Source organism: Battus philenor, unplaced genomic scaffold, assembly GCF_028537555.1.
Source record: "Battus philenor isolate CCGP_79_NKW_IND1 unplaced genomic scaffold, ilBatPhil1.0.hap1 SCAF_3, whole genome shotgun sequence".
Lineage (NCBI taxonomy): Eukaryota > Metazoa > Arthropoda > Insecta > Lepidoptera > Papilionidae > Battus > Battus philenor.
This window is the reverse complement of record NW_027181693.1, coordinates 12,089,549-12,102,506: the sequence shown is the minus strand read 5'-3', so window position 1 is coordinate 12,102,506 and position 12,958 is coordinate 12,089,549. Positions and strand designations below refer to the sequence as shown.

The following is a 12,958-nucleotide window of genomic DNA, read 5'->3' as shown; positions in this document are numbered from 1 at the left end:
TTGTTAAATTGTGTATACATTTCGTCGTTTGCACATTTCAAACACAATTTTCACGATTGCCATCTCACTACATTGTAGGTTACGATAGTATTGTTATTCCACGGGAACATAGATTTAAGAATGTCATTTGAATATTGCTAAATTTTTTTGTATGAATAACCTGCAAATTCTTTTTAAATAAATTATTACTTTGAAAAATGAGTTATGATGAAATATATGATAGTACAATCATGTCGACGGAATTAACTTTTACAGACCATTGGACTAATTTAAGTTTGCAGCAAGAAGTTTCGAGAGGCGCATATCTACGCGAGCAAAAAATTAGAAAAGATGTTTATCAAAACTTCAATAACAGAGGCAATGGTTTATACGGAGCTCCTTCAACATCAAAAACTAATCAATTTGATCAGATTACTAAGTGAATATTTTATTTACGCTATTATTATACTAATTGGGAACTTAGATTCTGCGCTAAGAGTATATTCGCTTTTTCCTTACGCTATTATTAAAAACGATAAAAGTTTACTTAAAAAAACTATTTTGTTGACAGACACAGGTATTTTTTTATTTTATTGTGTCTATATTCTGAAAACTCAGAGCTTGTTATCAAATTAAGGCTAGGTAATTAATAATCTTTTTAAACTGATTCTACGATATACTAATGATATTCTTTAAGCATAATCTAAAAGGCAATGTAAGACAGACTCAAAATTTTTCTTAATATTTTAATGCAAAATCGCAATTAATGTTAAAAGGTGTTGTTCCAGAAAGCCACTTTGTTATAAATATCGACAAACGAAAAAAAATACGAAGACGTGTCCAATAAGGATTATTAAGTTAGCCGTACCCAGTAAACGATTATGTATAGATACTTGGAGAAATAAATCAAAAGTCTTGCCAAATTTTATGGTTCGATGCTTATATATTTTTTAACTGTTTAACTTTTGTACAATCGTCTTGCAAACATTTGTAATTAAACCTACACACAGTAGTTGAAGCACTATTTATACAGGCGCAGTCATGGCGCACAACTAACAGAACACCTTGTTGTACATACACAGACAGAAAAGGAAGCCATGAGCATCAAAGGCTTCGGTAGTGGCGAAGATAAAGAGTTTGTAACCATTCACGCAACTCATGGACATACGTGCAATAACGTTCGAAAAATAACAAAGACGGAATAAAAGGTTTTACATGACAGAGTTCAGTATGCAGTAGTCGCAATTTTCCGTCACACTAGATTTATTGGCATTAGAAAACTGCACTCGTGTAGATGTATTCGATAATGACTAGCGGATTAGGGACGTGATGACTTACAGGGGCCTTATAAACAGGCTCAAGGTCATCCAGAGGGCAATAGAGTGAGCTATGCTCGGAGTTTCGCTGCGAGATTGAATCAAAAATGGGGTAGATCCGCAGAAGAACCAAGGTAACTGACGTTGCGCGAATAATTGCTCGTCTGAAGTGGCAGTGGGCAGTGCACATCGCTTGCGCAGCCGAAGGGTTCTCTAGTGGCAATGTAGCACTGGTGGGTCCCCTGTTAGGTGGACCGATGGCATAGTTAAGGTTTTAGGAAATCGCTTGATACGGGCAGCGCAAGACCGGTCATCGTGGCGATCCTTGCGATGGCTTCTTCATACAAATAGTAGTGTAATTGGTTTTCGCTGGAAGATATTTTAGTGAAATAACTTAATTAATGGGATTCTCAACCCTATGTCTCCAGGGGATGAGTTTATGTATTTCGTTAATTGAGCTTTTTACAAATCCATCGTGTTTATAGCTTTACCGGTTTTGAGGTGGCCTAACACTGAGGGCTATTAACCTTGATCTCTTCGCAGTAACTAAGCTCCTGGCCATAGCATTTATTTTATTAACGTCACCGGATTGGGAAACCGCCACTCTTCTAAAACACTTTACAGTCGGCGCAGGCGTCAAACTGTGGGTGGTGCTTAGCGAACGCAGTTACCAATACAATACAGCTATAATAGTTAAAGTCAAAGTCAAAACAGCTTTGTTATATAAGATCGTTATAATCATCAATAGCCGTCACCTTAAAATTAAGCTTTAAATTACTTTATTTCGTAATGCCCCACCTACTGAAAAAAAATAACAAAAGTTCAGTAGGGTTTGTCACTTCGGCTTTAAGGCTTTCTCTATGGATTATCCAATGATAATAGCTGAAGCGGTGCAGGATTTTTGACTAAAACGTAGTAAATGCATGGCGTATCATCAACCACTAGGTACTCAAATATTATTATAAAACTCTTCAAATTTAAACAACAACTTGAAGGTCTCAACGGCGCTTGATCTTGCCATTTGGCTGGACTATGTCGGTCTTTAGTTCACCTTCGTTCGTCTACGTATCTTCTCATTCATGATTGATCTCGCAGACAAATGCCAAAATGATATTAGATTATAATAACTTACTTAAATTATGTTGTTTTTCAGGTAGATCGACTTAAACAACGGGTAATGGATGAAAAACCAATTGTGCAAATAACTGACGCTATAAATTGTTTCAAAAAGGTTAATACAAAGTCGGATAAGAAGTAAGTGCATATATATATTTGAGTACAATACATATATAAATAATTCAAAAACCATAGTGATTGTTAAGATTCATGCAGTTGGCCAAATTAATTTATGCTTTATAAATGCGCTACTTTAAAAAAAAAACAAATAATTACAGATTTCCAAAAAGGCGACAATTGAAAGTTGACAATTCTGGAACGAGGGAATTGAAAATGCTGTGTGCAATATTTGGTTTCAAAATTACGCTGAAACTATTAAGACCAAAGAATTTATTACTAACATCTAGGTATAATTTAATTATTAATAGCTTTGATATTATAGATATTCGTATATTATTGTCGTGAAAAATTGTAAGAGACAAAAAAAAATGTTCAATGAAAAATCATTCACTTTAAACGACCTTAGCCATTTCATTCAACTTTTTTAATACAGTTTATTCATAATTAATGAGTTTTTATAAAAGAAAATTTTATTTTTCTGTGCACTTTGGATTTGCAATGTCGATAAATAAAACCTAACGGCTGCCGTGTTTGTGTCAAAATTTAAAAAAAAAAAAACTTTTTTTTTACGTTTCCCTGTTGGAAAAGTATCAACATTAGTTATTTACGCACAATAACACAATGGTTTTGATTAACTTTTTTATTTATTAATATTTGAATTATTCATCATTATCATGTCAGCCGATAAACGCCAACTGTAAGATATAGGTCTCTTCAAAGATCGCCTCCATGACCTAGCGGCGCTAGGCTAGCGCTGCCCGTATTCAGCGACGAATCTTACATAACTAATACATGGCAACGTCCGTCGGGAAAACTAGTTTTTAAAAGATTATTATGGTATAGTGATTATGTTAATGCTATGGTCTTGTTTTCCAAATTGTAGTACAAGCTAGTTTGATTTATTAATAATCTAGATAAACTGTATATACTGAGAAAGCGTTTTTCGCATCTTTTTATTTAATAATTAATAGAATTAAAATATATTCAATACTTTCTACAAAACCCTAGCTTAGACAGAATCAATAATATAGTCAGAGATGAAATAACATCGGTGTTACGATATAAGAAACGTTTGGGAAAAGAAATAAAAAATAAGGAAATACTTGAAGAAATTTCCCGTCAAGTAAGTTTTATTAAACATTTATTTTTTGTGCTATTGCCTTTGTAAATATACGGCATTTAATAAATTTATACTTTTAATACGTACAAGTGGTAGTTAGTACATATTTTCATTATACTTTTAGATTAAACATGTTAAGCAACATAGTATGTGTATGATATTGCTCGCTATTATGTTTAAAATTTATATGCTAGCGTAATTAGTTAGTTAAAGCTATTTAATATTTAAATTTATAAAAAGCGGCAAAATCACTAAACTTTTTCAGTGGGCGTTATACTGGGTAATTATAGTATGTACTGTAACTTTTAAAGAGGTGAATATTTTTATATTATTGCTCATTAGTTCGCAAAACGCTTTGTGGAATTCTTCCTAGAGCCGGTAGGCTTTGTAGGTAATGACAAGACGATGTGCAAAGTAGATGTATGTATATTTGTTTGCATTTGATGTCATTGAAGTTATGCTGGTAGCCGCTTTAGGCTTTGTACAGTCTTATCGAGATTGAGCTGAAATTTATATGCTGGTCGATTGTAATCCAATTACAACGATAACGTTTGCATGAAGAAGGACTACATCCGTGTAGGTCTATAATGTTGCGACTTTAGTGTAGTATATGTTGTGCGAAGCGAGGTTTATTCGGCGATCTGGAGCGACGCGGGCGTCTCCTTGCGTGACGAAGATGCTATATATTAACACCCCTTCAAAGCTTTTACCTCTGTAACTATCACCCTGTATATTATACTTAAATTATAAATTATTTAAACACGTATAGAGATCGTTATCGATTATAGTGTTGTATCGACCAGATATATCGACATGCATTGGAATAATAAGTGAGTTTAATAAGGAAAATAAATTAATTATAAACTAGATCAAAAATAAATAACTGGAAAACTAGACCAATTACAAATATACACAACCATATTTTAAGTTTTTTAATTGTAGTAGCCATAATTTATTATCACTTGCGATCGGTCTTCGTAACGATTTCCAATCTTGCCTCCACCTCGCACCGTTATCTTCATTGCTATATGTATGGAATTTATATTTTAGGTAAGTAAAGTTTACAAATTCCCATTTCGATTGCGTATTTCAGGCTAATTTAATCCGCTTCTTATAAAGGCAAGTAAGTAATATTTTAAGCTGTTTAAAACCAAAAAATCGAAAATATCAAACATCACCTGCAATATTGAAAACTTTCATAGACCTAACATTAAAAAAAGTAAGACCTGCATACTCATTGATCAAAAATATATTTATTTAACAGGTAACATTGTGGATTGGTAATATTATGGATGATATGGAATACAAGTTATTAGAGGAGGATCTCTTAGGTAATTATAAAAAAGATCTTTTAATGAATTGTAAACTTCTATTGCATTAAAATAAATCTTTTCAGAACTGGAGGAAGAAGAAGGACCAGTCTTAGATTTAATTGATGATTTAATCGACCAAGTATTGGTAATTTAACAACTCATATTTGTAAGTTGTCTACTTATATATTTACAATTTATTTTTATTTCTTTTCACTTCAGAATATATGCAAGATCTCGGATTCTGAATTCGAAAACTTATCGGAAGGAAATCTATCTTCATCTATAATTTCTCATGAAACTGCTGTAGATGCAGTTGTAGATAACTCTTCTTCAATGACTGAACTTAGTACAAAGCAGTTCATAAAAGATGTATATCTAAATGTATTGGAAGACGCAGAACTGCAAATAATAGAAACTCATAAAGATTATCCGTTATTTGAAGAATTTTCAAGTCCGCAATTAAGCATTGACGCTGACACTGAGGAAAATGAAAACATTTTACAATATTTAAAATTGCAATTAGATAATATAGTACATGAGATACCAAATGATTTAATAAATCAACTTCAAGACAAAACGAAGAACGAAGAAAATAGTATTGATAAAAACGAAACAAACACAAGTCTTGATCAGATAGAAGTATATAGAGATAAAGAAGAACAGGCAAAAAATTTCTTAGAACTTGAAAATTTAACACAATCTGATGAATTTGATTCAAATTTTGTAAATGAGGCGGAAGATTTAACTCAAAACACTATTGTCTTATTAAAACAAGACGATGATACAATAGAAATAGATAGTCTAATGCATGAAACAGAAGATTCAAATTCAAATAAATTTGAAGTTGATGATATGACAGTTCGTAATGTTAATAAGCAAGATGAAATAGTAACCAAAAGTGATTTCGATAATGTAAATGATGAAGTAAAAATTGAAAACACACGGACGAATAACCATAGTATTCAAGAAAAAGAGAATGGCGTTGTTTTCGCGGATGTGAAAGATAATGATTCAGTTTTATCACAACAAAAAAGTGATGTGGAACAAATAATTGAAGACCTATTAGACACAATCATGGAGTCATTTGATAAAAAATCCGCAGACGTCAATAACGAAGTAAATGAAGAAGAGAACAAAAAAGTAAAATTTTCAGCTATTGATATGGGTAATAAAGTTTAAGAAAGAAAGATATATTTGCCTAATTTTTCTTCACATCTTTTTATTTGAAAAGTTAAGATTAAGAAAATATATTTTCAATATATTTTGTTTATTGAATTATTGAATTTCATCTTAGAATTTTTTTTGTTCTAAAATAATCTCTATTACGCATATAAAGGATCTTAAAATTTTTTCTATTATAAAATATAGTCTAAATAAGACAGTTCCCATATCAACCAGGTGTTTTATTGTAATGGAAAATAAAAATAAAAGTCAGTAAATACTTTTTCAGATATTGCAATGAGAACAAAATCTTCAACGAATAAAAGGTAATCAATCTTATTATAAACTCGTTAACTATTTTATTCTGCAACCTATTAGAATAAAGGTTGGATTTTATGTAATTTTTTTTATCTGTGGATCAGATAAGAAAAAATCTTAACGCATCATATATTATTTAAATGCTACTTGTCGGGCATAGTTTAGTTTTTGTTACATTATAAATATTTCCTTGAGTATGTAGGGTTTTACTTATGAACACAATTAATTATGGTATTGATTCGTCGTTCAATTATTATAAAAAAACAGTAATAAAACCAATTTTGCATATAACAACTACAGAAACTAAACACAAAAATATTGTTATACATATTACAGCAGTCATATCATAAAAATCTAGGTTAATTTTTAAGTTATAACTTTTTTTTTCAGTGACCATGAATTACTGTTACAAAAATCGTCCAGTGATTATCTTAGAGTGAATATTGATTTTGCTCCACCAAATGAAAATTTACTATGTAAGTTAATACTAAGCCTACATTTGGTTTATCTGTAACAATTAATAAACATTATAACTTTCTCTGTTTTGATAACAGCGAATGCTGATGAATCATGGCCACTAGATATGCCTCTGCCTAGCATTAAGGTAACTGAAAGTGTAAATAAATCAGTAACATCACTAGGTAATATTACTGAAACAAATGAAAAAGGAAAATCATCTGAAAGTAGTTATGCTTCAGCACAAAATTCTGAAGTATTAATAGGCACGAAATTCAATTCAATGTCCACCAATAATAACGAAATGAACGAAGTATTACTTACACCGTTTCAGAATGAAAACGAAATAATTAAAGAAACACATACAATAGTTAAGACGGCAAATGCAAAACCGCTAGCAAATATTTCAAATAGGAAAAGAAAAATCGATACCACAAAAAACATGAAAAGAGATAGAAAAACAGAAGGAAAACCACTAAATTTAGTCAATAATAAAGTAAAAAGACTTGTAAAAGGAAATACTTCTAATAAAAATAAAAAGACGAATCAGACTTCCAATAATAAATCAAAAACCTTAATCAAAACGGACATAGCAAATAACAATAACCGATTGAAAAATAAAACTAAAATACTCTATGAAAAAAATGTAACCAAAAAACCTGTCAGTAAAGAAAAAGGTAAAGTTGCCAGAACAAATAAAACTAATGAAAAGGGGCCTGCATTATCAGGAGTCGATGTTAAAGAGGTAATAACAGTCCCTAACACCGTTGACTTAATTCAGAATAAAGCGAAAGGTGATAACTGCAGGAAAGGTAAACCAATTGCGGTTGTTTTAAAAAATATTCTCATATAAATCAAAGTCATTAAATGAACGCTTTTGTTTTCAGAAAAAACTAAAAAATCCTATTCGTGTGACGAATTCTTTTTGCAGAATGAAAAAAAGAAATTAAATCAGTGCGGTATAACCATATTTTTAAATTAAATTGTAACTGAAGAGTTACGTTTAATATGATTTTAAAACTCTTAATAAATATCTCTTTAACGTGTTTTTATCGACTTATTTTAATTGAAATTTATGATAAATAACATTTGAACAAACACGAAATAAATGTTAAGGATATTTTTCTTTATAAATTAAAATATCCATATTTGTTGAAACTTTAAAAGTACAAAATTTTCAATTAATTTTAATACCATTCAAAGTTTACGTTACTTGCGTAAGGAAGTACGGAAAATTACTTGTAAATTTACGAAAGAATCATGTTCAGTGCTATATTTATCGATGTTTAAGCAATGAAAGTGGCATTTGAAAGTATTTTTATGCAATTATACAACTAATTATTTTTTTCACTTCCTCAGCTAATGAAAATTTTTTTTATAATGCCTTGGATTTAGGAATAGGTAAAATAGATGGCTGCGAAATCCAAAAGTGGTGTAAAGGTTTGGAAAATGTCATCGAAAATTTAGAAACATGGAACGCATGGATGAATTCTACTTGTAAATGCGTAATATATCTTAAACGTAAAGGTACGCATCGATTAATATGTCTAGTTTGTTAGACAAAATAAAAGAAAAAGAAAATTTACAGATGTTTTCAAAAGTTCACGAACCGAAGAAAAGGCAAGAAAAAAATGGAAAATGTTGCATAGAAATATCCAACAAGATAGAGTTCTATGGAAGGACATAAAGCGTCGTAATAGAGATGGATTAAAAAGCTATAAAAAGTATTACGATAATTTTAAGGTAACTACGATGTAATTAAATTTTGATCAAAACTATCATTTGGTTACCATTGCCTTAGCAGCTTCTAGACTAGATGTGGAGGACGGTGAAGGCTAAAACTCGGCACGGGTCGTTACATAAATTTTTACCGGAGGCCCAGATTCCCGAGCCCTCAATACGTGTAACAACTCAAGGGCGCCCGTGAGGGCCTGACTTTCACTTGATCGATAGCGGTTGTCCGGATATTATTAGATTAGACTAACATTAGGTAGTTCGAGAATTAAAAAAGTTTACTACTGTTTATTCAGTCGGCAGTCACTTGCATAGTTCGGCGGCGAATGCACGCGCAATTCCTAGTTTTATTCCTCAATTGCCATGTTACATTAGTGTTGGGAGGAGTAGCGAACCGTTGAATTTCACACTAACATAAATTTCACTTGAAATATTTTGTTTCTGTTTCAGAGAGGCGCAAATAAATTTCAAATCATGTGCGACTGCAGTAACCTTTAAAAACTGTCAATAATACACATTTTGTATATTTTATCATTTATTTTGAAATTATTAAATAATTTTTACAATTCAATCTTCAAACATCCGATAACCTTATGTTGCTTTTAAAGCTAACTTTACTTCAAATGTCACTTAAAGTGTACACCTATTTGATTGTAATCATATTTTCTTATATTCTTGTCCCGGCAAGCAGTTAATATCCATTTGCCGTTAAAGGAAATGTCTCTAATACCATCACAATCTGAGCCTGTTAGTTGTACTCTGATCATATTGTGTGATTCTTGCATTGATAATACAGTGCAAGTTCCATCTTGTCGCCCCACTACAAAAAACGGGGGAGATAATACTGCAAGACTCAGAATTGGATTTGCAGATTCGTGTATTTCTTTCATTATAGATCCATCGTCAAGATTTAGGTAAACAATCTGAAAAAAATTTAAAGTGTATATCATAAACAGTTATTAGATATTAATGCATGTTTGCCTAAAATTATTGCGTTAAGTTATTATGGAGGCGCTCACTTGTAGTTTCTTGTTTCTTTCATACACAGCTAGTTATAGTTATTCTACACACTTGCAAATTCAGATCCTAAGATTTTTTGAATATGTAGGATTATAGGATATAAATGTATTTTCCATAAAAAGCTAATCCTTCAACCATATATAAAATTATACTATTTATGGTATATAATAGAAAAGTAATATGAAAGATAAATTAATTTTATTCATCATAATCCAACCTTAAACACCTAGGGGATCAGGGGTCGAAAATTCATGATGTCATCTTAGATGGATGCCCACAGCTAGACAGGGGCTTACCTCATAGATCAATTCGAATAGAACCGATTGGAAATGACATGCATCCCAGAAGGACAGATGAAATTAACAAGTCGTCTGTCCTTCTTGTGGATACAGTACTAGTCTGTCCATGGTGTTCACTCCAGGACCTTAAGATTCCAATGTCCATCTATTATGTGCACTTTGTGGCCTGCATGCTGCCTACCTTTGTTATGACAGTAACTTCGGTTTGTCTATAGATCTCTTCATTCCTGATTTAATCTTGTAGAGAAATCTCAAGCATGCCCTCTCTATGGATAATCTTTTTAATTAAATTTTCATATTTACCTTTCCGTTACTACATCCGGCAATAATGATTTTTTCCATAATTATGCACGCATTTACAGCTGAATCTAATTGCTTCTGATATATTTCTGCTCTTTTTGCTATATGAGCACAGATAATCAATCCGCTCTCACATCCCACAACAAGTAATTTATTGCCAGTACCAATCTAAAAAAAAATTTTTATTCAAATATATGTAGTTAATTGTAATATTTTAGGAACTTAATTAATGCATGCAACAAATGTCATAAATTTTAAATGATTACCAATCTGCTGCACAATTAAACTGTATTATAATATTCTGTATACAAGCACAAATTTATAAAATTAAAGAAAACTATTATTTTAACATAATATCTAGAACTATTAATATTTTCTCAAATAAGTTACATGTTATAGTTTATATATTCACCTCTCTATCATTTTCTACAGTAACCTCATCTGCAGTTGTTACAATTGAAGAGCAGTTAATAGGGCCATGTCCCTCTAAAACATTGTCAATGCATTTTGATTCACCCACATCCCATAACTTTGCTGAGCCATCTCTAAAATAACACATTTGATTAATAATAGTATTCACACTACAATCTTTTAATCATTTTCATGAACTTATTAGAAAAATAGTTATATCTATAAAAGATCTTTATACCTATATTTAGTAATAAAATTTTATGAAATGTGCAACATAATTTTGGCAATTTTAGTAGTCTAATGTTAATGTAAAATGTTATCATTTTCATAAAAATGAATCTTGTGAAAACAAAAGAGTCAATACTTAATATTTATAAAATTATAAATAAATTTATCAAAGGCAAAACAATTATTTACAATACAATGTTTTTCTAGTCATAGGTCACTAATTTATCGTAATAGCGTGTAGTGTCATCATAGGTGGTGACATAAAGCATGAGGGCTCCCTCAGGAGCCTTAAATCAGGCTTTTATGCAAATTTTACTGTTTATTTGGTGGCCAAGGTCTTAGGTAACATATGAGGCACTTCATGGCGTGACTAGGTGGATGTTAGGCTGGTTTAGGTAAACTAGTGTCAATCAATAGCTTTAGTTGTGATGAGATTATGAAAACAATTCATTTACATGTTTTGGTGGAACTAAATTACACTTTAGACTGGCGACAATAAAATTCTCACAAATGCTCAGACACATTATTTAAAAAATAATTTGAATACTTTACAACTGTTACAACAGAAGCAGGTCTTACTTGCTAACACTGATTACATTTCGACCTTTATCAATAATTGTGATATCAGAAACAGACATCTTATGTCCTATCAATGTCACAGGATTAATTCCCGTCTCTGCTGACCATATCCTACAAGAGCCATCTGCGTCCGCTGAAATCAATACTATATTTGATGGAAAGAATCTACAACGGTACACTGGCCCACCATGCCCTTTTAAATCCAAAAGTATTTCATCTGAAAAATAAAAGAGATTTTAAATTTTCCACACAAAGTTATAACTCATTAGTGTTAAGAATGCAGTGAATTCTTGCCCACTGGCCTGGGCAGTCATTAATCAACTAAATTATTTGTTGTCAATTAAGTAACTCAGTAGCCAGTAAAAATCCTACTCTCAAACAAAATAGTTGTGTCCAACAATGAGATATTTTGTAGATATTTGTCAAGAATAAATTATAGTTTTCTTTTATTGATGCCTTTATATTTTAGGTTATTTTAAACTAAAATAATAAAATATTATTCAAAAAGAATTTATTTATTCTTGCCTGTTCTGGTGTCCCAAACTAAAAGTTTATCTTCTTCACAAGATGATGCAGCCAAGGCATTTTCACCTGATGAAATAGATAAGATAGCTTTCTTGTGGATCATATGGGTTTTAGTAGGTGCAACAAATGCAACTTTTAAACTTGAACTTAAATGCTTAACAACTAGACTTAAATTGCTATGTGAAACGTATTGGTAATTTTCAGGACATTTTATTTGTATTTTCCCATCAGATTTATTTACCAAAGTTTTTATTGAATCATGTGTGCCGTTGTGTCCGATGTATTTAGATGATATCCAAATTTCTCCCTTAGGTAATCTGAAAGATGTAAACATACGGAATGAATCGAAATTTCAGAGCATCATTTCAATAACAAATTCTATTTAAAATACCTCATTACATCTAACCAATCACACTGTATTGTAACAACAGGCATGATATTAGACATTTTTTTAATAAATTTTACTAATACACAGGCTAATATCGCTAATATTCAAAACAATGATTAACCAGAGCGGTATATTTCACCGAAGAATGACTTTTAAAACACAAATAAATATTGACAGTAAAGGTTACATTTCAAGTTACACTCTTTTAAGTGACACATAAGTACTTATTTTTTCTTACGATTTTTAAGTAATCATTATCAGCTTAAGTATCATTTAATAATAATTAAAATAAGTATTTTTTTATTTCATCTTACATTTATCTTGTAAGTTATTGGTACGTTCTTTTAAAACTTTTAAATAAAAGCATTATAAAATATTAATAATATAACATAAACTTAACTTGATGGAAAATAATAAGTAATAATTATTTTTTCATCATTTAAAAAATGTATACACTATAAATATTTAAATGTAAAAATTTAAAGTTATTTTTTTATAACATGGATTAATAAATTTAAACATTTAGATATTTATTCGACGGACGTATCACATAAATACATATTAACAGGCCGGCT

The 12,958-nt window shown here is 30.7% G+C and overlaps 2 protein-coding genes across 2 annotated transcripts; one reads left to right on the top strand and one right to left on the bottom strand.

The window, feature by feature from the left end:
- The first annotated feature begins 1,076 nt into the window (after positions 1-1,076).
- LOC137926725 (putative leucine-rich repeat-containing protein DDB_G0290503) lies at positions 1,077-9,131 on the top strand. The gene is made up of 13 exons (XM_068770407.1): positions 1,077-1,118; positions 2,449-2,549; positions 3,540-3,654; positions 4,916-4,982; positions 5,048-5,109; positions 5,184-6,129; positions 6,415-6,451; positions 6,834-6,919; positions 6,998-7,711; positions 7,787-7,858; positions 8,295-8,426; positions 8,488-8,642; positions 9,084-9,131. The coding sequence occupies exons 1-13, from the start codon at positions 1,077-1,079 to the stop codon at positions 9,129-9,131; spliced, it is 2,577 nt and encodes an 858-aa protein (XP_068626508.1).
- An 87-nt stretch (positions 9,132-9,218) lies between these two features.
- LOC137926896 (proteasomal ATPase-associated factor 1-like) lies at positions 9,219-12,527 on the bottom strand. The gene is made up of 6 exons (XM_068770633.1): positions 12,387-12,527; positions 11,996-12,312; positions 11,471-11,687; positions 10,665-10,797; positions 10,256-10,420; positions 9,219-9,556 (listed from the first exon to the last, which is right to left on the bottom strand). The coding sequence occupies exons 1-6, from the start codon at positions 12,440-12,442 to the stop codon at positions 9,260-9,262; spliced, it is 1,185 nt and encodes a 394-aa protein (XP_068626734.1). The 5' UTR covers positions 12,443-12,527; the 3' UTR covers positions 9,219-9,259.
- Between the last annotated feature and the right edge of the window lie 431 nt (positions 12,528-12,958).

Excerpts from the sequence above, each read along its gene's own strand:
- LOC137926725 (XM_068770407.1), top strand. The coding sequence starts at position 1,077 with ATGAGCATCAAAGGCTTCGGTAGTGGCGAAGATAAAGAGTTT. Across the intron at positions 6,130-6,414 it reads ATTTTCAGCTATTGATATGG|ATATTGCAATGAGAACAAAA; the intron begins GTAATAAAGTTT and ends ATACTTTTTCAG. Across the intron at positions 8,643-9,083 it reads AGTATTACGATAATTTTAAG|AGAGGCGCAAATAAATTTCA; the intron begins GTAACTACGATG and ends TTTCTGTTTCAG.
- LOC137926896 (XM_068770633.1), bottom strand. The coding sequence starts at position 12,442 with ATGTCTAATATCATGCCTGTTGTTACAATACAGTGTGATTGGTTAGAT. Across the intron at positions 12,313-12,386 it reads GATTGGTTAGATGTAATGAG|ATTACCTAAGGGAGAAATTT; the intron begins GTATTTTAAATA and ends TACATCTTTCAG. Across the intron at positions 10,421-10,664 it reads CTGTAGAAAATGATAGAGAG|ATTGGTACTGGCAATAAATT; the intron begins GTGAATATATAA and ends ATTTTTTTTTAG.